Below are 26,075 nucleotides of genomic sequence, written 5' to 3'. Positions count from 1 at the left end.
CTGCATGTAATTAAAGTAAATGCATAAAATCATAGGAATTGATTACTCATTTATGGGGGAAATGGAAAAGAGTAAATTTGACACCTTTTTTCCAAGAGGTTTTCTACAACTTCCTGTGTTTTGGATGAGTGAATTTGCAAAATTCCTGCTTTGGGTGAAATTGTGCTTTGCATCTCCACTTTACTGAAGGCTATGTTCAGACTAAATATACTTGATGCAGGACTTTTGTGGTTGACAGAGCCTATTGCCAATCGATCAGGATTAGACATGAAACCTTGATCTGAAAGGAAAGGGCATATGCTAACTGCCTCAGCTCATTATCAATGTAAAGAAAATGTGGAAACAAAATTACCTCTGATGAACACGTGCAGAAGTGCTGCAATTAGGTGGCAGATAGTCTTATTCATTTATTGATGGACGCTGCCATTGGGGTGAAGCCCATAGCACCATTCAAGACTCAGTTTTGGCTGGAAAATAATATCTAGTTTAGTTTAGAGAACAAAACCATGCTCTCAATATCAGTAAAACCAAGGAGCCGATTGTTGACTTTAGAAAAGGCAGGCAGTGGATCCACAAACCAGTTTCCATCGACGGGACGGTGGTGGAGAAAGTCAAAAACTTCAAATTCCTGGGCATGCATACATTATCTGGACCCAGCACATTGATGCAATCATCATGAAAGCCCATCAATGCCTCTGCTTCGTTAGAAGACTGAGGAGATTCGATATGAGAGATCCCGCATCACAGAAATTAACCTGGTGAACCTACGCTGCATTCCCTCAATAGCAATAATGTCCTTCCTCAAATTAGGAGACCAAAATTGCACACAATACCCCAGGTGTGGTCTCACCAGGGCCCTGTACAACTGCAGTAGCACCTCCATGTTCCTAAACTCAAATCCTTTTGCAATGATGGCCAACATGCCATTAGCTTTCTTCATTGCCTGCTATACATGCATGCTTACTTTAATTGGCTTCTGTAAATTGTTCCTGGTGTATAGGATGCGAAACTGGGATGTGTAGTAAACAGGTGATCATTGTTCAGCGAGAATGCAATGGGCAAAAAGGCCTGTTTCCACGCTATACCTTTAGCTAAACTAAACTACAGTAGAGAGCATATTGACTGGTTGCATCATGGCCAGGTTTGGCAACTCAAACGCCCAGAAACTAAGATTGCAAAAGGTGGTGAACTTTACGGGTATGGACCTTCCCACCATTGAAGGGATCGGCTAGAGTTGCTGCCTCAAAAAGGCAGCCTGCATCAACAGAGACTTGCACCACTGGCCACACCCTCATTGCACTCCTGCCATCAGGAGGAAGGTATAGGAGGCTGAAAACTGTAACATCCAGGTTCAGGAGCTGCTTCTTCCCAACAACCATCAGGTTATTAAACACTACAGCTCCGAACTACATAAACAGGGAGACATGGGTTTTTTGTTTGCACTATTATTATTTGTTTTTGCAATCTACTGTAAATACTGAACATTTTCGTTGTTTATTGTGTTGTTTACAGTGTACTATGTTTACATGTTTGTTGTGCTACTGCAAATAGGAATTTCTTTGTTCCATTTCCATTTACAATACAACAATCTTGACGTAACTCGTGTATGTATTTTCGGCCCACCAAGGACATGCCAACCATCAATCACCCATACACACTAGTCCTATGTCATGTCACTTTCTCAACCACTCCCAACATGCTAGGGGCAATTTTACACAGGCCAAGTAACCTACACATCTGCACGTCTCTGGGATGTGAAAGCCAGTGCACCCGGAGGAAACCCACGCGGTCACAGTGAGAATGTGCCAACTCCACATAGACGACACCTGATCAAGATCAAACCCTGCACTCTGGTGCTGTGAGACAGCCGCTGTAGCAGCTGCACCATTATACCGCCCATCTGTTTCTCCACTTAAAAATCTTAAACTAATGGTGCTCTCTACATTTCAGGTGATTTTGTAGAAATATAGCCATTATGCCAAAATGTAAAGCTGTAGAGAATCAAATTTGTCTGTACATTATAGTTACATTTGCCTTGCTTTCAGAAATAGCCAAAGAGGCAGGGAATTTTGCTTCAGCTTCCGCTGAGGAATATTAACGCTAAAAAACATGGTAACCTAATCTGCAGTCAGAAAAGTCAGTACCAGTTTGTTTAAAGATTATTTATTTATGAAATGTGTTTAACTGTTAAAAAGGAATAGAAGAACAAATGATTTTGATTTTGAATGGTGATGAGCAATAAATAAAATTTGCTTAGAAAATAGTTGGTGCATTTGATATAAAATATCCCGTTTTCAGTTCTAGACACGGGTGGGGTGCCGGAAGACTTGAGGGTGGCTAACGTGCCTCTATTTAAGAAGGGCTGTTCATCTCTTAATTGAAGGAATATACCATTGGATCCTTCACTAGGGTGGTCTGCGAAACATTGCAGCCAAAAGATGTGACTCAAGATTGCTAGTTAATTAAGTGGCAGCAGTTGTGGTGGAGGTTGTGGGTTGTGGGATGTTGTGGTGGGGGGGGGGGGGGGGCAGTTTTCAGAAGATCAGAGGAAATGCAAATCCTGTGACATACGCTTCCTGTTACATGAAACAACAAATATATGGGCAGGCCAATTGAGAAATTTGAGCCAAATTTGAAAGGAAACACTGGGTACAAGTGCAAAACTCAACTGCAGATTTAAACGTAGGCAGAACATCTACACAAATCAATCTGTTGTTTTTATTCCAGTAGATTGTTCCTACTTTTTTATAGCTAACTGCTATGGCGTGCCACTATTAATTTTAATTCCAAAGCAAACCTGGCCATCAAACTATATAAGGTAGACAAAAATGCTGGAGAAACTCAGCGGGTGAGGCAGCATCTATGGAGCGAAGGAAATAGGCAACGTTTGCCTATTTCCTTCGCTCCATAGATGCTGCCTCACCCGCTGAGTTTCTCCAGTATTTTTGTCTACCTTCGATTTTCCAGCATCTGCAGTTCCTTCCTAAATATCAAACTATATAAATTGTTCTCGCATTTTATGCCATAATTCTGTCATAAGGATTATGTATGGTGGATGCTTGAAAAATAAGTTTTTCTCATTCCATAGGCACCCTAATTCAGCCCAGGATCCAGTTCCAGAGAAGATCTCTCAATTTGCCAAAGAACTTATCCTATCGGAGCCTGATTGCTTTTCTTACAGTAGCTGTCACTCCATGGGAAGTGGGTGGTTTCCCATATTTACAAGGAATTGATGTCAATCGAACAGGTAAGATGTGAGCATATTATCTTTTAACACACCCATAGTTTAAACAGAGTCCTTTTTTAAAAATTAATTTACAAGATGAAGGAAACACTGAAGAAGCCAGCACGTTTTGACCTTCCCCATCCTTGTATTATATGTATGACTGCTGCAATTTTGTTCAGACTTCGGTCTGAATGACAATAAAAGGCTATCTATCTATCTATCTAATCTTGGTGGTGAATTGCCACCTTGAATAGCTGCTGCACTTCTGATGAAGATACTCTCACATCCTGTCGGGTAGGTAATTCAAAGATTTATGGGCCTGTCCAACTTTGCAGTCACCACATGTTCGCGGGTGGTTGCCGGGGAGTCGCCTTCCTGATCGCGATGAGTTCCTGCATTCTGGGAACTAGTCGCGGCCTCATTAAGGTCGCTGCAAATTTTTCAACAATTAGCGGTGGCCAGAATGAAGCCGCCATGGAGAGTAGTGAGAGTTCTCGTGCTGTCGGTGGGTTGCCAGGAGATCCTAATGGGTTGCCAGGAGGTCGGAGGTTCTTGTAGCATGTAGCCGGTGCTGACCAGTGAATTTCATTGGCTCATTGGGGAAAAAAAGGTGAGCAGTAGTTTTCAGAACCAAGGATAGCCGACCGGTAACGTTAAATCTCTGGCTTCTTATACCCCCCCTCCTCTTTAAAAGGACTTACCGTACACTGTGCTTTAGCATCTTAATTACAGCACCAACCTTCCTGTTCATCGTGGTGTGTGTCTGTATCACCTTGGCTTTGCACCGTGTGTATTTTTTTGACAGATCAAGCGGGGGTGAGCGCTGTGCAAAAAATTCACACGGGCTGTTGAAAGAAGCGATGTGTTTGTGTGTGTGTTCCACTCTGACATTCGCCGTTCTAGTTGCCGTTTTTTCAGGCGACTGCCAGCAGACTGTGCATTTACCTCTTTATTCCTCTCATGATTTTGTACACTTCTATAAGACCACCCCTCAACCTCCTGAGCTCCATGGAATAGCGACCCAGCCTACTCAACCTCTCCCTATAGCTTACACCCTCTTGTCCTGGCAATATCCTTGTAAATCTTTTCTGAACCATTTCAATATCTTTCCTATAAGATGGTGCTCAGAACTGAACACAATATTCTAAATGCAATTTCACCAGCATCTTATACAACTGCAACATGACCTCCCAACTTCTAAACACAACACTCTGACTGATGAAGGCCAAAGTGCCAAAAGCCTTTTTGACCACCTTATCTACCCGCTACTCAACCTTCAAGGAACCATGCACCTGCACTCCTTGATCCCTCTGCTCTACAACACTACCCAGAGGCCTACCATTTACTGTGGAGGTCCTGCCCTTGTTCGACGTCCCAAAATGTCACACTCGATTCCAGAAATGCTAATTTATGTAACCACCATAATAGATATCACTGGATAAATTTATAAATATTGCCCAACTCATTTCTTGTGTCTCTGTTGATATGGTCTGAATGCCAAAAAAAATGGCAACAACTTTGTGCCTGTATCTTAACGTAGTCAAATCTGGTTTGCTGTAAAGCTAAGTTTTGTTCTTGGTTGATATATTTTATGTTGTCTTGTAACTATTTTATAATGTTGTAATAGTGTGGAATGTTAAATGTTCCAGTAAGATGTTATTGACTTGAGTAATAGGTCCCACTTGAGAACGATGTGATTATCAGTAGTGCAATAGCAGGCATGCCATGAAAGTGTCATTCCCTGCCAATAATGACTGAATTTCTAGCTTGTCGAAGAGCATTTCTCAAAACACAGGCATATTCTGAAAATGAATACTATTGTAGAGATTTGGTCTCGGCAGCAGTTACAAGAAATCCAATCCTATTGAAAGTTTGACATCCTTGAATGTTATCTGACTTCTCTCTCTCTCGCTCGCTCTCACACTCTCTCTCGCGCTCTCTCGCTCTCTCATGTTCCCTGACCTACTGAGTTATTCCAGCATTTTGTGCTTTGATATTTCCAGAATTTGAAGCCATATTTGGCGGCGTCGAAGATGATATTTTTTACCCTAAAATAAGGCCCGAAAATTTACCTGCCTCTTGGAGACCGAAGGCTAGATTGTTAGCCAAGAAAGATACACTTGGCTATCCTTTCAGTGCAGCAACATCAAGAACAATGTTGCCGTACTGAAGGATAGCCAAGTCTATCCCTCATTGCTGGCAGCTGATTTACATTCTCTGGCTGGGTGGCTAGGTCCAGTGTCACCCTTGCAAACACTTTGCTGATGGCGACATTCTACCAGGACCTAGGTCTGGTCCCTAGGGCGGGATGACGGAGCAGCTTTCCTGCCGGGGCAGCAGGGACAGTGGCCGTCCGCTGGAGTGGAGTTGGCCGAGCAATGCCAATCTTGTAACGACTGCTCCGCGGAACCTGCCATGCCTTCGACCCTGGAACTGTGTGAAATGGGAAGCGGCTATAAAAGGACAGCGCCGCTGTGGGGGAAAAGTTCATGGCCTGGGCTGCACAAAGTAGCAAACTTGGCTGGGCCACCAGGGGTAAAGTTGCGGGGAGGGCAGGAGCGTTGAGAAGGAGGAGGTCAAGTATTATGCCAGCAACTCACTCAGTAGCTCAGATGGCTGCGAGTGGCCGCCGGGACCGGACAGCGGACCGGCTGCCACCTCAGCGCCTTCTGCCATCCCGCCCGCCAGCCAACCATGGTGTCCTTCAGCACAGGCGTAACCAATGGAGGTGGTGGTTGGAGGGTAGCTACTGGGCGGAAGGCTGGCTGCCCTGTCCCGGGCTCTCTCTCTCTCTCCCCGTTATGTGATCTCCATTGTGGGAAAGGGAAAGATGGAGGCTCCCCGGTCCTCATTGCCTCCTTGAAGGAGTTTCACATCTTCCTTTCTACTGACTAAACCAAACCTTTGATCCTGTCCCGCCAGCCTTTTTTCAAAATTTAGCAACTCAAAATGGGGCTGCATCTTTGACACAGGTGTGTCTTCGTTGCCGGGAAATACGGTATTTAGCATTAATATTTATTCTATGATTAGATGGTCTCACCGACAATCCCTGGTATTCCATTTTTTTACATTTAAACATGTAAAACGTGTTTAACACTTCAGGTTCAACTGCTAAGGGCACAAAAATTTGCTGTGGATTATTTCAGAACTTGTTTTCCTGAAGACATACACGGTAATGTGTGTATTTAGATTGCATTATAATGTGGCATTTGTTCATGTAATCATTAAAGATGCACTGAAGAAGAAAGAGCTTCCATTTCTTGCATTGCTTTTTACACCCACAATATATCCTTAAGTACCTTAAGGCCTGTACTTTTGTAATGCAGCTTCTGCTGTGTAAGTAAAATCAGAACAAATAATTGAAACACAGCAACGTCCACCAAATTAGAAAAAATGATCGCATTATCTTTGCTAAAGATCCTGGCTGCAGTGTAAGTATCGGCCAGGAACTGTATTTTATTCAGTTGTTTATTATAACTACATATCTGATATTTCAGACTATCTGATCTGTAATAAAAAAGGTCTACTAGTTGCTATTAGAACTGGAACGTGATCTCAGCTATTCAGGCTTGAATGACTATCAGTTGATATTACTTGGATTATTACAACAGCGCCCTCCATAATGTTTGGGACAAGGACCCATCATTTATTTACTGTATTTCCTTAAGTATGTAGAAATGAAGGCTAATCTAGTTTACTTTTTTGAAAATAAGTTGCTTTTAAAACCACTGATTTTCTGGCATCCTTGGCTCCACTGCCTTACGTATAATCTGTTTGCCAGACCAAAAGAGGTCCTGTAATAATGATACAATACACCTCTGGCCCACTAATTATACCCCTATAGAATTCAACTATGGGAACCGATCCGCTGGCTCCGGCCAGGCTGCAGTTCCAGAGCCCCAGTCACAGGGGGCAAATTTGACCTGCTGATCAGAAGTCCGCTTATGGTGGTCGGCTGTGGGAATGGATCTGCTGGCTCCGGCCAGGCTGGAGTTCCAGAGCCCCAGCTGCAGTGGGCAAATCCGACCCACCGGTCGGCTGCAAGAGTCTCGATGAAGCCGAGAGATCGGCCTCTTCACCAAGCCACGTTTTGGTGGGGGACTTCTGGGAGAGAGGGAGGGATATCATGTGCGCTGTCATGATTTTGTCTGGATTAAAGGAACATCAGTTTCTGGAAAATCAGTGGTGGATCTGTGTAAAATCAAACCGTTGATCTTGCATCATTTTTAACTTTAGACAATGATATTCTGAATAACATAGTTGCACATTTGTAATATTGAATTAATGGATGATATTGAATTCTCCTCAGATTTTACCTATTATCTTTTGGTTGTGCGGTACAATTTTCAAGAATTTATGTTGCAGAAAGAAAGATCTGTCGGTTGCATTTAGCTGTTCATTTCATCATCTGTACTAATTACTGTTCATCGTTAACAGGGAGTGTGCTGTGATATGGATCTAGTTTGTGTAGAAATATGTCATTTATTTTAATATAGATTTTGTTGCATGAATTGGCAAATTTGATTTTGACTCTTTTTGGGTGGGGAGGAGCTCCACAACTGCAGAGATACACAGATATTTTTTTAACTTTTTGAGAGTTAGTCACAAATCAGTGGAGAATGCAAACTGAATCAATTATTACAAATGAGTCTGCCTGCAGGGATCTACTTGCGAAATTGAACAGTCTTTGTGCTGTGAAATCTGTGAACTGGATCTTTACCTGGCAGTATCCATATTAGGAATAAAGAAAAGGAGATGTGTTACTGTCTGGATCAGCGGGTTCCTGCTACAAGGAGAGGTTGGATAGACATTAGACAATAGGTGCAGGAGTAGGCCATTCGGCCCTTCGAGCCAGTACCGCCATTCAATATGATCATGGCTGATCATCCGCAATCAGTACCCCATTCCGGCCTTCTCGCCATATCCCCCGACTTCACTTTCCTTACGAGGTCTATCTAACTCTCTCCTGAAAGCATCCAGAGAATTGGCCTCCACTGCCTTCTGAGGTAGAGAATTCCACAGATTCACAACTCTCTGGGCAAAAAAGTATTCCCTTATCTCCGTTCTAAATGGCAATAGACAATAGACAATAGGTGCAGGAGTAGGCCATTCGGCCATTCCACCCTTCGAGCCAGCACCGCCATTCAATGTGAACATGGCTGATCATCCGCAATCAGTACCCCGTTCCTCCCTTCTCCCCATATCCACAGACTCCGCTATCTTTAAGGCCCCTATCTAGCTCTCTTGAAAGTATCCAGGGAACCAGCCTCCACCGCCCTCTGAGGCAGAGAATTCCACAGACTCGCTACTCTCTGTTTGAAATAGAGAGTTGTGAATAAGGGCCTACCCCTTATTCTTAAACTGTGGCCCCTGGTTCTGGATTGTTTTCTCTGGAACATCGGATGTTGAGGGGAGACTTGATAGAAGTAAATAAAATTATTAGAGGCATAAATAGGGTAGACGGTAGGGTATTCAACACTAGAGGGCACGGCTATAGGGTGAGAGGGGGAACATTTCATGGAAATGTGCAGGGAAATTGCCAGCAGTGTGGTGGAGGCAGATGTGACAGTGGTGTTTAGGAGGCTTTTAGATAGGTACATGGATGTGCAAAGAATAGAGGGATATGGATCATGTGCAGGCAGATGAGACCAGTTTAACTTGACACAAACGTTGTGGCCTAAGGCCCCATATCTGTGCTGTGCTGTTCTATGTTCTAGCTGCCGGTTTGTATTGTTTTCAGTGCTCAAATTATGAACATCTTATTTTCCTAATCCAACAAGTAGTTTCCTTTGCCTATGCAAAAGCATCAAATGTCTGGTAGCCTTACTGATTTATTTCTTCCCAAATGATAATGACTCACTCAATCTGTCCATTACTACAAAATGATTTTTGCTTTAACAGGAAACAGCAGCAGGTTTGAGCTGACCCCTGTCACAGCCGTGAGTGTTCATCTGTTGAATAGTGATGGGACTGAAATCCAAGTGAACGGGCCTATTTGTGTGACTATTCCTCTGCCAGCCAATAGCCGTTTGAAGCATGACGATGCTCTTCCAGCATGGAAGTTTGATAAGAAAATTGGTAAGCAATCCAAAAAATTCCTATCAAAATTTTGGACACTGAAGAAAAGTACTACTTCACTTTTTCAGCACGTGCATTGCCGAGATGATTTAGGAGATAAATAATGTTTTTCATATTAAATTCGTACTGGTAAGTAAAAAAATCAAACCATTTTATTTTTCTGTTGCCTTTCAAACTTTCATGCCCCTCTTTGGGAAGACAAGGTCTATTTTTATCTTGTCTCCAAAGGCTTTAAATTATTACTTTTGCACTATTGGTATACTTGTACCCTTGCATGCTTAGGCCATTGTAATCAAGGGAATTTTATGGTAATTGTGAATGCTTGCCTCCTACTTAAGACAACTCAAGATACATGGTTAGATGAACAAGAGACTGGAGATGTTGGAATCTAGAATAAAAGTGGCCCAGTCCTGATGCAGGGTCTCCACCCGAAAAGTCCCTTTGCTTCCACAGATAGTACTTGACCAGATGCATTATTCCAGCAGTTTATTGTTCGCTGTACATAGTCAGGCTTTGTCAGTGGCTAATAATAAAAATGAACTGAAGATGTTGGTTTATACCAAAGATAGATGCAAAATGCTGGAGTAACTCAGCAGGTCAGGCAACATCTGTGCAGGACATTGATAGGTGACTTTCTGGGTTGAGACTCTTTTTCAGTCGGTGGCTAATTGACGATCAAATACAATTTGTAGCAAAGCATCCCATTCATCAAATTTCAATCACTTTCAATCAGCCCTAACGGCATATTTCTATGAAAATGGTGATAGTTACAAAGAGATAAGCAATGTCTGAGTCAATCTAACTTCCGAGAAAGTTATTAGTGCGCATCATAATGAAAGGAAGGGCCCATATGAAAATTAACAAATAAATTTAGTAAATGTACTTGGTAAGTATACTGCACAATGGCCCTGGTAGTAGATCCACAGGCTCACAGCGCTGGAGATACAGCTTCAATATTGATCTCTGGTGCAGTAGGTGTGGAGTTTGCAAGTTCTCTTGTACTGGTTTCCACCTACATCCAAAAAACAGGCAAGCTTGAGTCTGAAAGGAGTTGTTGACAATAAGGGGAGATTAAAAAATGGGATTAATGTAGGATTAATATAAATGGGTGGTTGTTGGTCAGTGTGGACTTGATGGGCTGAAGGGCCTGTTTCCCTGTTCAACAGTATCGTTTTGACTGTGCTGGTGCTACATGGTATTTCCAGAAATTAGTTTTGTTTTGAAAATCTGAGGACCAAACAAGTCAAAATCTAGTCTAATTTTGGCCTGCGGATTTCCTTTTCATAATCCCTGTGTCCAATTTTCTGGTAAATTCTACTTCTCTTTCTAGAACACCAGGTTTCATGTTTCAAGAATAAAAGGGTGCCAGACCCAGTTAAGCTGCCAGTGATTTTATAAAACAGTTTGTGTGTTTATATGTGTGGACATAAACCAAAATGTGCAAAGTATGTTGTTGACCTAAAAGTAATCCAATGCCCACTGGCAAAACTCTGCATGCTTCCTACGGTTAGTTCCGAATTTTCTTTGACACCCTGATGAAATGGTTAAATATGCTTTTCTCTTGTTCCTCTGAATGTTTTTTTCAATCATACATTTGCTCTGCTAAATACTTGTGCTTCTGTTTTACAGTGGCATTCCCTGTCAACTCTGCCATTTCTTTTCACCACCCTAACCCAACAGCCTGTCACTTTCTCTTTAAGTAGATTTCTTTCTCCTTTGTCTTTCTCTCTTCCTGCCTGTTTTGTAACTGACTCCTGTAGTTGTAAACTGGGTCAGTAAACCTTTGATATGTATGGCTGATTAGACAAACTTATTGCAGCACCATGCAGAATGGTGGCTACATGCATTATTGCCATCTCCAAGACTGAAAGAGGAAATACACGCAAGAGAGGGAAAAAGAAATGTGCTAACATAGCATAACAATGACAGCACCACAGTGGACTTGAGTTCCTAACCGTCCTTTTAAAAATTGTCAAACAGAATGAGATTAAGTAGGTGATCTTCCATTGCCATTGCAGTACACGGTGAAGGACAGGAGACATAAAGTGAAAGGTCATTTTCAGGGACAATATGTTCAATGTCATCTCAAGCTGAAAGTTGAAAAGATAAAGAATGAAGGCTAAAATCTGCACTTTTGGTTTTCACGTTAAGTCGAGTTTACTATTGAGATAGGGGTACGATGAAAATTTCCTTGTGCTCAGACAAATGCACTAGAACAAATTAATTATACCTAAATTACACAACATTTCTAAAAGAACGAAGGCTGTGCCAAAAAAAACAAGACATCAGTGCCAAATGCCATCAGAGATTTAAAAAAATGTCCGTGGAAATACAACGGATGGGCTGTAGTGTTCAGTTGTCAAGGTGGGATTAAGGATGTACGGGTCGGTTCAGGAACCTGCCTTCCTGCAGCCGGTTCGTGTTTTGACTTTTTTGGGTTTTTTTAGTTTGTCCAAAAGTATGTTTTAATGTTTCTCTGTATGTCTTGTGTGGGGGATGGTGGGGGGGAATCGGTGGAAACCGTATTCAGGCACATACCTCGACGGATAGGCGAATTTCTTCCTTCTCGCTTCTTCGCCCACCTCCTCGCGGCCTCACGGCTAGTTCTGTGCAGCCTTTCCCGGAGTCTGGCCCAGAGCTTCAGCTGCGGCATAGCAGGGACTTTAACATCTCGGGCCCAGAGCTTCAGCGGCAGTGCAGCGGGGACTGTAAGCGCTCCGACATCTGGAAGCCGTGGCCTGTGGAGCTTCTGGCGGCAGGCGTGGAGCGGACTTTACTTACCATTGTGGAGCAGGCGATCCCTCGCCGGGGGTTGCCGGAGAAGAGCTCCAACCGCCAGCCTGCGGCCTACAACATCTGGAAGCCGCCGTCTCCGGTAAGGAGGTGGCCAATTTGGGCGCTCCGGGTGTGCTCGACCTGTCAGGACATCGGCGTTCTGACCATCCCGACCAGAAGGCTTTGACATCGGGCCGTCCGTAGCAGCGACTACGGAGGGTCCGGGCCTTGTTCACGGGTGAACAAGGGAGGAGGAGGTGGACTGTCTGAACTTTGTTGCCTTCCACCACAGTGAAGAATGCTGTGGTGGACGTCTGTGTTGAATTACGTTATATTGTGTCCTTTTTTAATTGTAACGCTGCATGGTAAATTACATTTCACTGCACCTTATGGTGCATGTGACAAATACATTTGAACTTTGAACCTTGATTGCTGCAGGAAAGTAGTTATTTCTGAACCTGGTGGTGTGTTACTTCAGGTTTCTGTAGCTCCTGCCCGATTGTAGGTGAGATAAGACAACATGTCTCTGATGGTGGGGATCCTTAATGATACCCAGATAAAATGGTTAAATATGATTTGTTTTTTTAAACAGCTAATTAAAAAGAAGGGTACCGACCCTCAGCGTCACCTAGCCATGTTCTCCAGACCTGCTGAGTTACTCCAGCACTTTGCGTGTGCCTTTCTTTCCTTGATGATCATGGCACCTTCTTGAGGAAGTGCTTCATGTAGATGCTTTCAATGGTGGGGCGGGCTGTGCCCAAGATTGTCCGAGCTGAGTCCATCACTGTCTGTAGTCTTTTGGGTTCCTATGTGTTAGAATTGTCATCCCAGGCAATGAGCAATTACTCAGGATACTTTCAATAGCATACATATTTTTCTTACGTTTAATTCACAGTAACTCAGAATTTTATTAAAAGCCATGATTGCACTGAGCTTTTGTAACTGCTGTTAAGAAAAGTAAGTAAGTAATTTTATTGGCCAAGTATTCACATACAAGGAATTTGCCTTGGTGCTCCGCCACAAGTAACAACATGACATACACTAAACATTAATAATAATAAAACATTAATGATAAAACACCATTGCTTTGTAGGGTTTTCACACAAACGAACAAACACATACAAAACAGTAAGGAGCAGTACAATGTGGCCGCCATCGTCTGCGCCAGCAGCAGCAGCAGCAGCAACACTGCAAGCAGCTACACAGGATTGAATTATTAGTAATGGAACATGGAATTAATGTAAAAATTATTTATATGGTTCAGTTTATTCGTGCCCCTCGTAATGAGGTACTACATTGCATTCAAAATCGCAGAATATTTTGGCTGTAAAGGAGTCAAAATATCTCAATCTTGTTCATAGAAACATAGAAATTAGGTGCAGGAGTAGGCCATTCTGCCCTTCGAGCCTGCACCGCCATTCAATATGATCATGGCTGATCATCCAACTCAGTATCCCGTACCTACCTTCTCTCCATACCCCCTGATCCCCTTAGCCACAAGGGCCACATCTAACTCCCTCTTAAATATAGCCAATGAACTGGCCTCAACTACCCTCTGTGGCAGAGAGTTCCAGAGATTCACCACTCTCTGCGTGAAAAAAAGTTCTTCTCATCTCGGTTTTTAAAGGATTTCCCCCTTATCCTTAAGCTGTGACCCCTTGTCCTGGACTTCCCTAACATCGGGAACAATCTTCCTGCATCTAGCCTGTAAAACCCCTTAAGAATTTTGTACGTTTCTATAAGATCCCCTCTCAATCTCCTAAATTCTAGAGAGTATAAACCAAGTCTATCCAGTCTTTCTTCATAAGACAGTCCTGACATCCCAGGAATCAGTCTGGTGAACCTTCTCTGCACTCCCTCTATGGCAATAATGTCCTTCCTCAGATTTGGAGACCAAAACTGTACGCAATACTCCAGGTGTGGTCTCACCAAGACCCTGTACAACTGCAGTAGAACCTCCCTGCTCCTATACTCAAATCCTTTTGCAATGAAAGCTAACATACCATTCGCTTTCTTCACTGCCTGCTGCACCTGCATGCCTACCTTCAATGACTGGTGTACCATGACACCCAGGTCTCGCTGCATCTCCCCCTTTCCCAATCGGCCACCATTTAGATAATAGTTTGCTTTCCCGTTTTTGCCACCAAAATGGATAACCTCACATTTATCCACATTATACTGCATCTGCCAAACATTTGCCCGCTCACCCAGCCTATCCAAGTCACCTTGCAGTCTCCTAGCATCCTCCTCACAGCTAACACTGCCCCCCAGCTTAGTGTCATCCGCAAACTTGAGATATTGCCTTCAATTCCCTCATCCAGATCATTAATATATATTGTAAATAGCTGGGGCCCCAGCACTGAGCCTTGCGGTACCCCACTAGTCACTGCCTGCCATTGTGAAAATGACCCGTTTACTCCTATTCTTTGCTTCCTGTTTGCCAGCCAGTTCTCTATCCACATCAATACTGAACCCCCAATGCCGTGTGCTTTAAGTTTGTATACTAATCTCTTATGTGGGACCTTGTCGAAAGCCTTCTGGAAGTCCAGATACACCACATCCACTGGTTCTCCCCTATCCACGCTACTAGTTACATCCTCGAAAAATTCTATAAGATTCGTCAGACATGATTTACCTTTCGTAAATCCATGCTGACTTTGTCCAATGATTTCACCACTTTCCAAATGTGCTGCTATCCCATCTTTAATAACTGACTAGCAGTTTCCCCACTACCGATGTTAGAGTAACTGGTCTGTAATTCCCCATTTTCTCTCTCCCTCCCTTCTTAAAAAGTGGGGTTATGTTTGCTACCCGCCAATCTTCAGGAACTACTCCAGAATCTAAAGAGTTTTGAAAGATTATTACTAATGCATCCACTATTTCTGGAGCTACTTCCTTAAGTACTCTGGGATGCAGCCTATCTGGCCCTGGGGATTTATCGGCCTTTAATCCATTCAATTTACCCAACACCACTTCCCGGCTAACCTGGATTTCACTCAATTCCTCCAACTCCTTTGACCCGCGGTCCCCTGCTATTTCCGGCAAATTATTTATGTCTTCCTTAGTGAAGACGGAACCAAAGTAGTTATTCAATTGGTCCGCCATATCTTTGTTCCCTATGATCAACTCACCTGTTTCTGACTGCAAGGGACCTACATTTGTTTTAACTAATCTTTCTTTTCACATATCATGACGTTGTAGAAGAAATTGGAAGTATAATTTTTACCATCATTCTTAAGCTGTGCCTTTCAAACTGGATTTTAACCTCATTTAAAGTTGCAATAATCTCTAATTCATGTTAGTCCACCTATTTAGTTGTTTATTGGCTTAAGGTTTAAAACTCCAGGGACTATCAATGGAGGTTTTAGGTTGTCCATGTCAACTAAAGGAATGGTGTCAATATTAATTCCAGAGAAAAGCTGTCCGGGATATGCCATAAAAGTATGAAGCCAAGTTATTTTTTTTGAACTAATTTCCTTCTAACACCAAACACAAAAGCACAAAAGCACAAAAGAAATCAAACATACTGTAACTGGAGTGGATGGTTGTATGAGGCAGCTTATAATGTGTATTGTCCTGCAAGGATGCCAGAGATTTTAAAAGGTAAGTAGTTTTACTTTATGACATGCTGCATCCTTCGCACATCTTGGGAGCCTTGCCAGAGTAATAATATTTCAGATGAGGGAGGCCAAAAGAGGGATGTTCATATCTCTGCCAAAACACATATGTTGAAAACGTTGTCCTGGACCTTGGCCAGATTTAAACAATAATCTTTGCTAAACATGCAAGGATTATTCCAAGTAGCTGTGCAACGGATACTGTTAATGAAAATGCAACAAGGAAAATGAATAATTAGTCACACATTTTGTATAATGGTTCTTAATTATAATATTGAAATATTCCTGATGGAATAGAGAATGCATTTCACCAGATCTGCTTCAGACTGAACCAGTTAAGCTCACATCATAAATGAGACCACTAATCATGGCCTAAATTCACAAGTCAGTGGGTGTATAAACGATGCAGTAGCATCTGCACAGAGGAATTGATCTGATCAAAATTATATTGATGGACAGTGCTCTCGTGTACTGAACCACTTGAAGGCAAAAGGCAGCCCAAAGGGAAAATCTTCAGAGTTTGAAATCCATTCTGTCCTTTTACCAAGTGAGAGGAAGGATGTTGTTAAGCTGGAAAGAATGCAGAGATTTATGAAGATGTTGCCAGGATTTGAGCTGAGCAATAGGGAACGTTTGACTCTATTAATAAGACTTTATTTCTTGGAGCGTAGGAGGCAGAGGGGTGATCTTATAATGATGTATAAGATTATGAAGGGAATAGATAGATAGATGCACTGTCTTTTGCACAGAGTAGGGTAATCAAGGACCAGAAGACATAGGTTAAAGGTGAGAGGGAAAAGATTTTATAGGAACCTAAGAAGCATCTTTATCACACAGAGGGTGGTGGATATGTGGAATGAGTTGCAAGAGGAGGTAGTTGAGGCAAGTACTATAACACCATGTAAAGGACATTCTGACTGGTACATAAATAATGTAGGCAGGCAGGTGGGACTAATGTAGATGGAGCATCTTGATCGGAATGAAGATGTTGGGCCAAAGGGCCTGTTTCCTTGCTGTATGACTCTATATCTACAAACACTTTGTATAAGGTAGGAGAATGCGGTGAGAGGGAACGATGATCAGCCATGATTGAATGGCAGAGTAGACTTGATGGCTCAAATGGTTTAATTCTGCTCCTATGACATGCTCTTTCAAATAGACAATATGGCTGATCATTTGAATCTTTTTCCAGTAGCATTCTCTGCCATCTCAAACTTTAAGAAAGTTTTCCTTGAATTACATAATCTGATTTTTAATAGGAATCAAACCCATAATTTTATTTACAGGTGAAGTAGAGTCCATAGGCATAGTTAATTAAGGAAATTAGACTGCGTGAAGGCAGATATGCAAATTAAATGGCATAATGGTTACCTTGGGTTGCAGCGCCTGTTCCTGTTCTGTACTATTCGATGTGTTCATGGGATGTATTGGCAGAGTTCATCATAGGGTTCTACCTTGTTCCAAAAGTAACATGGCACCTTCCCATGTAATCAGATCACCATGCTCTAGCATTGTTTCTTTTGAGATCAAATCCAAGTTGCCAAATCGAAAGTACCTGGCTTTGATGTTAGGCCCTGGATGTTAAGAGGGTGGAGGGGGTAAAATAGATCTGCCATGATCGAATGGTGGAGCAGACTCGATGGGAAGAATGCTGGCTTTATCTTGCACAAAACATTATTCCCTTATCATGTGTCTGTACACTGTGAATGGCTCGGTTCTAATCATGTATTGTCTTTCCGCTGGCTGGTTAGCAAGCGACAAAAGTTTTTCACTGTACCTTGGTACAGGTACACGTGACAATAAATCAAATGGAATGGCATAATTCTGCTCCTATATCTTATCGTCTTAAGCATATTGTTTAGCAAGATACACCTTTTTTATATCCTAAAAGAAAGATGTTATGCTTTTACAATACTCTTGGTCTTCTTAAAACAATGTGGAACCATGCCTTAGTGAACAGGAACTGGATCATATGCTGCAGGAAAATTAATATTTATCAGTTAAAAAGCACAAATCATTTTTGTCCTTGAAGGTTTCAGAACTATAGGGCTTAACTCTGCAAAAAGGGAAATTGTGAAGGTTGCAGCAGAACATTTTGCAAAACAGTGAGGAAATTGACTACTTTGCCTCAATAAAAAGCTGAAGCAGGAGGTTTAGAATTTAGCAATGCTGCATGGAAACGGGCCATTTGGCCCACCGTCCTTGCAGACAATCGATCACAGGCTGCACCACCATGCTGCCCGCATTGTAAATGATCTAAAATTAAATGAGGCAAAGGACCATTTCTAATATTTTAATGTAAGCTGTAAGCCAGTAGTTTTTGCTATCCTATCATACACATTGGGAGCAATTTACAGAAGCCAATTACCCCCCCCCCCCCCCCCATCCTATATGTCTTTGAAATATGGGAAGAAATTGGAGCACCCAGAGGAAATCCACGCAGTCACGGGGAGAACGTGCAAACCCAGACAGCTCCGTAGTCAGGATCGAACCCTGGTCTCTGGTGCTGTGAGGCAGCAACTCTACCACTGCGCCACTGTGCCGCCCATAAAGGTTCTTTGATCACATGGTGCCAGAGGTAACATTCCATGGGTGTGTCCAGCAGAACCTTCCTTGAACCATCCAAACACTGGTCAAGTCCTTGTATTTGAGCCATTTGAGAGTAGATTCAACAGGGTAAGTGATTTTCTTTTTCAACTGATATCATACCTTATGGATAATTATAGTTTTAAAAGTCCAGAAAGTGAATATTAAGCTTTAAAGTTCTAAACAATCTAGGGCCGGTACTGTAGCGCAGCGGTAGAGTTGATGCCTTACAAGGCCAGAGACCCGGATTCAATGCTAACTATGGGTGTTGTCTGTACGGAGTTTATACGTTCTCTCTTCTCCTCTTCTGCTATCAAGTTCACCTCTACCCTATTGTGGACAATGGACTTTGGTTCTGGAACTGACAGACTACTATGCTGATATGCAGAATATAGTTATCAGCAACATTCTGCACTCTTATCTTCCCCTTTGTACTTGAGCTTGACTTGAATGTGTTTATGTATAGTATTATTTGATCTGACTGGATACCAAGCAAAACAAAGCTCTTTATTGAGGCTCAATACATGTGACAATAATAAATCTAAACCTAATCTCTCCCAAAATGTTCTCCTCTGATAGAACTATTGTCCATAAGAGAAAAACAACTCAAGAGTGGGCCAGACAGCATCTCTGGAGAACACGGATAGGTGATGTTTCAGATTGAGACCCTTCTTTGTTATAATTTCTGTTTCTTTTTTCCCCCTCCATCACCAGCAACCATGTCAAACCATTCTGCCCTACTCCTGCCATGCTTGTCACTAAAAATCTGTTGGTAATTAGTAATTGATGGTGATTGACTGCACATTAATCAGCTTGAAATGTCTAATTGCTCTATGCATAGCACAGAGGTTACCCACAGTATATGTTATATTGTGGTGCATAATGCTACCTACATATGGCAGGTGTTATTACATGCCACTTTTGTTGTTAAATTTACAATCTACTTATTGAACAGATTTTTAAAAACCGCATTTAGTTTAAGTTAGAGATACAGTGCGGAAACAGGCCCTTCAGCACACCGAGTCCATGCCGACCAGCAACACCATACGCTAACACTATCCTACACACTAGGGACAATTTACAGTTATACCAAGCCAATTAACCTACAAACCTGTACGTCTTTGGAGTGTGGGAGGAAACTGGAGATCCCGGTGAAAAGCCACGCAGGTCATGGGGAGAAAGTACAAACTCTGTGCAGACAAGCACCCGAGGTCAGGATCCAGCCTAGGTCTCTGGTGCTGTAAGGCAGCAACTCTAATGCTGCACCACCATGCTGCCCGCATTGTAAATGATCTAAAATTAAATAAGGCAAAGGACCATTTCTAATATTTTAATGTAAGTTTATAGAAAAGCTGTAAGCCAGTAGTTTTTGAGGAGGGTTTTGGTGAATTAGATGCATATTGCCATACTTGAGGAACTGGTTAGAGAGTCAACTCATTATATGCATTATAATAATTAGGGATATTCATTTTTGCCAAAGAAAAACATATATACTGACAATAAATAGATGTAATTGAACAATGTGAACTAAATTGCTACTTGAAGCAGTGGTTAGAGGTTCCAAATTCTAATTTAGGATATGATCTTCTACATATAGAACATTAAATGGCAGGATTGATATTTCCTGCTGTGGGAATTGTGTATACGAGACCAACTCAGTGTCTAGAGATGGTAGCTGATGAGATTAGTGCTGATGCAGGCATTTTCTTGCTTGTTAATAACATTCCGAAATAACTTCAAATGTTCTGTGAATCTCAGCTTTCAGCAGCGTCATTTGCAAAGAACACTCACAAAAATAAAAGCTAGCAAATTATGTCATAGGTTTCTCATTAAAATCACATAAAGTTGTGAATTTGAGAAATAATTTTCTTGCTCATCCTTGTCCAGTCCTTATGGTTCTTTGCAGACATTAATGATTGAAAGAAAATGTACATGGATCAGATTTAAGTGCAGCATAGAGTCATAGAGTGATACATGTGGAAACGCCCTTCAGCCCAGCTTGCCCACACCGGCCAACATGTCCCAGCTACGCAAGTACCAACTGCCTGCACCTAGTCCATATCCCTCCAAACTTGTCCTATCCATGTACCTGTCAAACCTCTTCTGAAACATTGGGATAGTCCCAGCCTCAACTACCTGCTCTGGCAGCTTGTTCATTACTCCCACCACCCTTTATCCCCATGTCCAGAGAAACTCAGTTGGTCACGATTGCTTTGCTGCCTGTCCCGCTGAGTTACTCCAGCACTTTGTGTCTTTTTTTGTAAACTGGCATCTGCAGTTACCTGTTTCTATGTTTAATTGCACATCAGTTTTTTTAAAACATTTGTCGCCTTGATCTTCGTTTGATTGAACATCATTACTACAACTGCATGGGGCATCAACGAGGCCACCACTGGACACGTACAGTTGTAGTCACATTTAGGGAAGGAAAATGTTTCCTTTGAGAAGCTTGCAAGTTAGATGCAGTAAAGAGCTGTCGGCTGGCAAAGGATAACACAATCTGATCCAAGGGTTAGTTCCATAGGACAGAGATGGGGAAGAATTTCCTTTAGAGGATGTTGAATCTTTGGATCTCCGTAACCCAGAGAGCTGTCAATACTGAGTTTTGAAAAATGAGATCAATTTTTAGATCTCGGGGGAATGTGGAGTTATAGGCATAACATCGGAGAGGGAAGTTGATGTCAATGGTTTAATCAGGCCTGATCTTTCTGAATGGCAGAGCAGGCTCAGTGGCCTATTCTTTCTTTAGATGGATGGATTCATAACTTCACTCTTCCAGTGCAAAAATAGACACAACCATACTAAGTTGTAAACCACAGGTGAAGCCTGCTTTGTTGTAACTGCAGCTGTAAAGTGTCCAGGTTTGGACAAAGGGTGAAGATACACCTGAGCTCAGTGGTTTCTCATTGAAGATGCACGGTGCAAATATAGCCCTCGGAAAAATGGGAACTGCCATGCTCTGTAGTGTGTTTATGTGAAGAGATTATGCTGGCAGTGTACATTTTTGTTGTTATTCCTCCTTATAAAATGGGATGACCATTAATTGGAATTTGGTATAGTCATTATTGTGAATTATTGACAGCTCCAAACTGCTGCTGTTGGTGAAACAACGTTTTCCAGTACGGTTGTGGTTGGGAGTTCCAGCATTTAGACGAGCAGCAAGGTAGGACCAGCAATATATTCGGTAGTGCAGTAAATCCTCACTCTAACACACCATGGGGGGGGGGGGGGGGGGGGGGGGGGGGGGGGGTGTTGTCAGTTATTGACGATTGTACGCTATAACTGAGTAAGGGATTACCATTGCATAAATAGTAGAAACATATAACGACAAATGCTGGTTAAAGGATACAAAGTGCTGGAGTAACTCAGCAGGACAGGCAGCATGTCTGGAGAACACGGATAGGTGACGTCTCGGGTCCAGACCCTTCTTCAGACTGTTGGTCTGGAACTGGACCTGGAATCCAGGTGAGTTGGGGAAGAGGCGAGGAAGTTCCTTTTCATATCTCTCGTTTCCCTCTCCCCTGACTCTGCCTGAAGAAGGGTCTCGACCCGAAATCTCACCTAGTCCTTTTCTCCAGAGATGCTGCCTGACCCGTTGACTTACTCCAGCTTCTTGTGTTCTCATGTGCCTGGTGCCCTTGTCATCCTCGGCAGCAGAGACGTGGATTCGGGAGATGGTGTTAGAGTGGTCGGGGTTGTAATTACTGTGCTTTTTGTAAATAACATGCACTGAGTCATTGTGCGGTGGTGGTGGAGCGGATGAATGATTAGCACAGTTCATTGGTGCCAATCAGAAGCAGACTTGAAGGGCCATTATGTTCATCAAAACAGAGAGCATCAGATTTCTGGGCCTTAACAGAATTGTGGGATATGGGGATAGTGGTGCTGAGGTGAAAGACTAGCCATTATCATCATCAATGACCTATTCCTGCTTATATTTCTTAAGTTTTTTGTTCTGGAAGGCATCCAGCTTGTTGAGATTGGTTGGAACTGTACACGTGTAGGCATGATCGCTAGACATGAAAACATCAAAGAAGGAGTCTACCTGTTAAATTGGTGCCTCAGACTCCCTGGAGGCAGGGCCTGCAGGCTGCTGAGCACTTTATTTTCCCATACAAAGAGATCTAGTTGTCCTAGTGCATGAAACACAAAGGGCTGGTGTGTCAGTGGAATAAATATTTATGATGGTTTATGGACTGTTAACCTTTGTTGCAAAGGATGGGTAACATGATTGCAGGTAGGTTTGGAATCAGCTTCATAAGATGTTGGTGATTTGTTACCTGGCATAGTATGCATTATTTTGGTCTCCAATTTTCGGAATGACATGTTTGTGGTGGACTAGTGTAGAGATGGGCTCATAGAACATGGAATGGTGCTGAAGTGGAATAAGCCCTTAAGAAAATGTAGGTATGTTACAATACCTACATTCAGTGGCGCTGCAGTTCTGCAACTGGCCGTGTGCGCGACTTTGGCGCCTTTGAGGGGGGGGGAGGGCCAGATTAAAATGTCGTTTTCTCCTGCCTGTCCGAGATATATTTTCTCGGGCTGCCAGGTGATGCAGAAAAATCGTTCCGACGTCTGTTCTCTAAAGTTTTTATTTTAAATCGCTGGAGTAAAATAAAAAAGCGACTTCTAACGCCGTCAATGCCGACAACGGGACGGATCTCATGTAGGGGACAAAACATAAGGTATGTTGTTTAGTTTACATATAAACTTGCTTCTTAGGATGACTTTAATCCAAATTTCATTGACGAAAATGTGATTTTGGCCCCATACGAACCGGCAGTGTTTTTCCTGCCGATATGGGGTTCAATTCACTGCAACTGCAACGTTCCAATCAATCGCGTTCCACAAAAACCCACTCACAAGATGATTTAAATGGCCATTAATTTACAGGAATTAAACATTAAAATCCTTCCATTTGGCCTATTAATTCATGACAATGAGATTTAAAAATCATGTTATATTGTGAATTTTTGTGTGATGTTATTTGGACACTTAGGCTATTTAAATATGTTAGCCTTTTCTTAAGAAATAGATAGATGTGTAGATCTAGTAATTGAATTTTGTAATTAGCTACAATTAGGTAACTAACTAATTCTATGCTTTAATTTCAGTTCATCCAAGTAAGATTTCTCATATTTGTTTCAGAATGCTTCAATCTATAATAACTGAAAATTTATTTCAGTTCTCTTAATTTTTAAGAAAGTTATATGTTTTTGACTGTCCTTGATCACAGCTTTTGTGTTAAGTCTATGGAAAAGCAATAGGGAACAAGATGCTAATTTCCGAGTATGAAAATGTCCATAACTTTTTTAATACTGAAGATATGAAAGTGAATTAGGTGTCAAATTAAACTTATTTTTATGCTTTATCTGATGGGATAAATTGCAGACTTGATTTTTTAAATCTCAAAATGTTGTAACATTGCTAGAAAATGATGCCAAGTTTATCTCTTCTGCCTGCGCGTGAACCATATACAATACAATACAATAACACTTTATTAGCCAAGTATGTTTTGCAACATACAAGGAATTTCATTTGCCAAGGTAGTCATACAAATAAAAAGCAACAGAACACACAAAATACATTTTAACATAAACATCCACCACAGTGACTCCTCCACATTCCTCACTGTGATGGAAGACGAAAAAAAAGTTCAATCTTTTCCCTTGTTTGTTCACCCGAGGTTGGGGGCCTCGAGCCTTCCGTTGACGAGACAATCTTATGATTTGATGAGACGGGCCCTCCGCGCCGGGGTGATCACTCCTGCATCAAGAGGGTATCTCAGCAACTCTGCGCCGAGCGATTGAACCCGGTATCAGAGCTTGTCGAACCTTCTGCATCATTGGAGCTCCCGACATCAATGGTCTCTCCCGAGACTATGATCTCTCGATGGTAAAGTCCGCAGGCCGCCGTTGGAGCGATCCCAAGCAAGGGATTGGCTCCGATGGTAAGTCCACGCCTCGCAGTGGGGCTCAAAGTCAGTCCCGAGCGAGGCCTCCAGCTCCAAGATATTGCACCATCGTTGAATAGCCATACGTGCCTATCTGAAAGCCTCATAAATGCCACTATTGTATCTGCTCCATCAGACAGCTCAGACAGCGCATTCCAACACCCATCACTCTCTGTGTAAAACGCACCACACATCTTCTCTAAACTCCACACCCCTGACCTTAAAGCTAGTCTTTGACATTTCCAGCATGGAAAAAAAACATTCTAACTGTCTACCCTTTCTCTGCCTCTTCTTATACATTTATCGGGTCACCAATCCAAGTTTGTCCAACATCTCCTTAAGCTCTCTAATCCAGGTAGCATTATGGTAAACCTCTTCAGTGCCTCTCCAATTTCATATCTTCCCTACAATGAGTTGACAAGAATTTCACAAAACACTCAGAGTGTTCTGTGATGTTTTCTGATGATGAAGGCATCACAATAATAAGGAAGGTTAGAGTGGGCCTCTACATATTGTTCAGATGAATGAGAGGTGATCTTATTGAAACATATGATTCTGAATGGGACTGATGAGCTGAAAGCTGAGCAGTTGTTTCCCCTGATACAGATATCCAGAACTAGAGGGCAGAGTTTCAGAATAAGGTGTCGTCCATTTCAAATAGATTGGTGAGAATTTTGTTCTTCGAGGGCTGAGGTTCTTTGGCATTCTCTATTCCAGAGAGCTGTGGAGGCAGGGTCCCAGATGATGATTCAAGGATAGATAGGCTGATGATTGAACTACGAGGAGTTGACAAGTATGGAGGCAGTGCGAAAGTAGTGGTGAAGTTGCAGTTGAATCACACTCTACCTTATTGAATGTTGGAGGGGTTTAATTAACCAACTGATTTATTTCTGCTCCTGTTTTGTATCTTCTTGTAATACATTGTACTTCCCTGTCAGGCACGGAAATCGCTATCAAAATATGGAGGGGACAGGGGGGGACACAATTTTTTGGCAGCCGCGCGCGCGCATGCACGCACTCACACACATGCGCGAGGCTTCGGAGGCTCAATCCAGCGCTAAATGCAGCTCAACTCTGCCTGTCTCGCCAGGTTAACCTACAACACTGCCTGGACTGACGGGACACCAGCGCTGCTTCTCCGCGCTGGCTGTGGGCCTGGGGCAGCACTCCCATCTGACTCCCGACCTCTCTGGCCACCCATGGGGGGGAGGGCACTCGGGTGGGGACGGGACAGCCCCGGAGACCCGGGATCGATCCTGGCTGCGGATGAAACACAGGTCTGTGCCGAGAGTGTTTTGGCACATCTCCCTCCTCCAATCACAGCGCTGAATCATCATGTCCCGCCCCCATTGCCTGCTGCCCGACATCTCTCTCGTCCAATCGGCGCCCTCGATCAGTAATCCCACACCACTGTCTCGAGGAAAGCGGAGATTTCATCGGGTTTTAAAATCCGGATGACAAAAACTTGGTGGGGACTGTCCCCCAACTCTCAAAACAGAGGGGGGACGTCCCCCCTGGCCCCCCCGGGATTTCCGGCCCTGCTCCCTGTATAAAGATTTAAATGCCTTTTGTGGGTGTTCTTGCAGATAACATCACTTGAGAATTGATGTCATTTTATGTCACGGTATGTGTCTAGAGAACTCCACAAGCACTATTGGTATCACAAGATCCAATCAGTTTAGTTTAGTTTAGAAATACTGCGAGGAAACAAGTTCTTCGCCCTACCGAGTCCGCACTGACTGGAATCCCCGCACATTAACATTATCTTACACCTACCAATGACAATTTGCACTTATACTAAGCCAATTTTACCAAAATACCTGTATGTCTTTGGAGT

The 26,075-nt window shown here is 42.7% G+C and overlaps 1 protein-coding gene across 4 annotated transcripts in view; it reads left to right on the top strand.

Annotated features, from left to right (window-relative positions):
* Positions 1-26,075, top strand: part of fam171a1 (family with sequence similarity 171 member A1) — a 189,685-nt gene that overhangs the window by 144,599 nt on the left and 19,011 nt on the right. For all 4 annotated transcript variants that reach the window (XM_055655733.1, XM_055655753.1, XM_055655763.1 and 1 more), the window contains 2 exons: positions 3,089-3,247; positions 9,128-9,304. In XM_055655733.1, the coding sequence (XP_055511708.1) occupies positions 3,089-3,247; positions 9,128-9,304 (336 nt within the window). The remainder of the gene's footprint in view (positions 1-3,088; positions 3,248-9,127; positions 9,305-26,075) is intronic.

This window comes from Leucoraja erinacea, chromosome 2 (assembly GCF_028641065.1).
Source record: "Leucoraja erinacea ecotype New England chromosome 2, Leri_hhj_1, whole genome shotgun sequence".
NCBI lineage: Eukaryota > Metazoa > Chordata > Chondrichthyes > Rajiformes > Rajidae > Leucoraja > Leucoraja erinaceus.
This window is presented reverse-complemented; position numbering and strand designations above follow the sequence as displayed.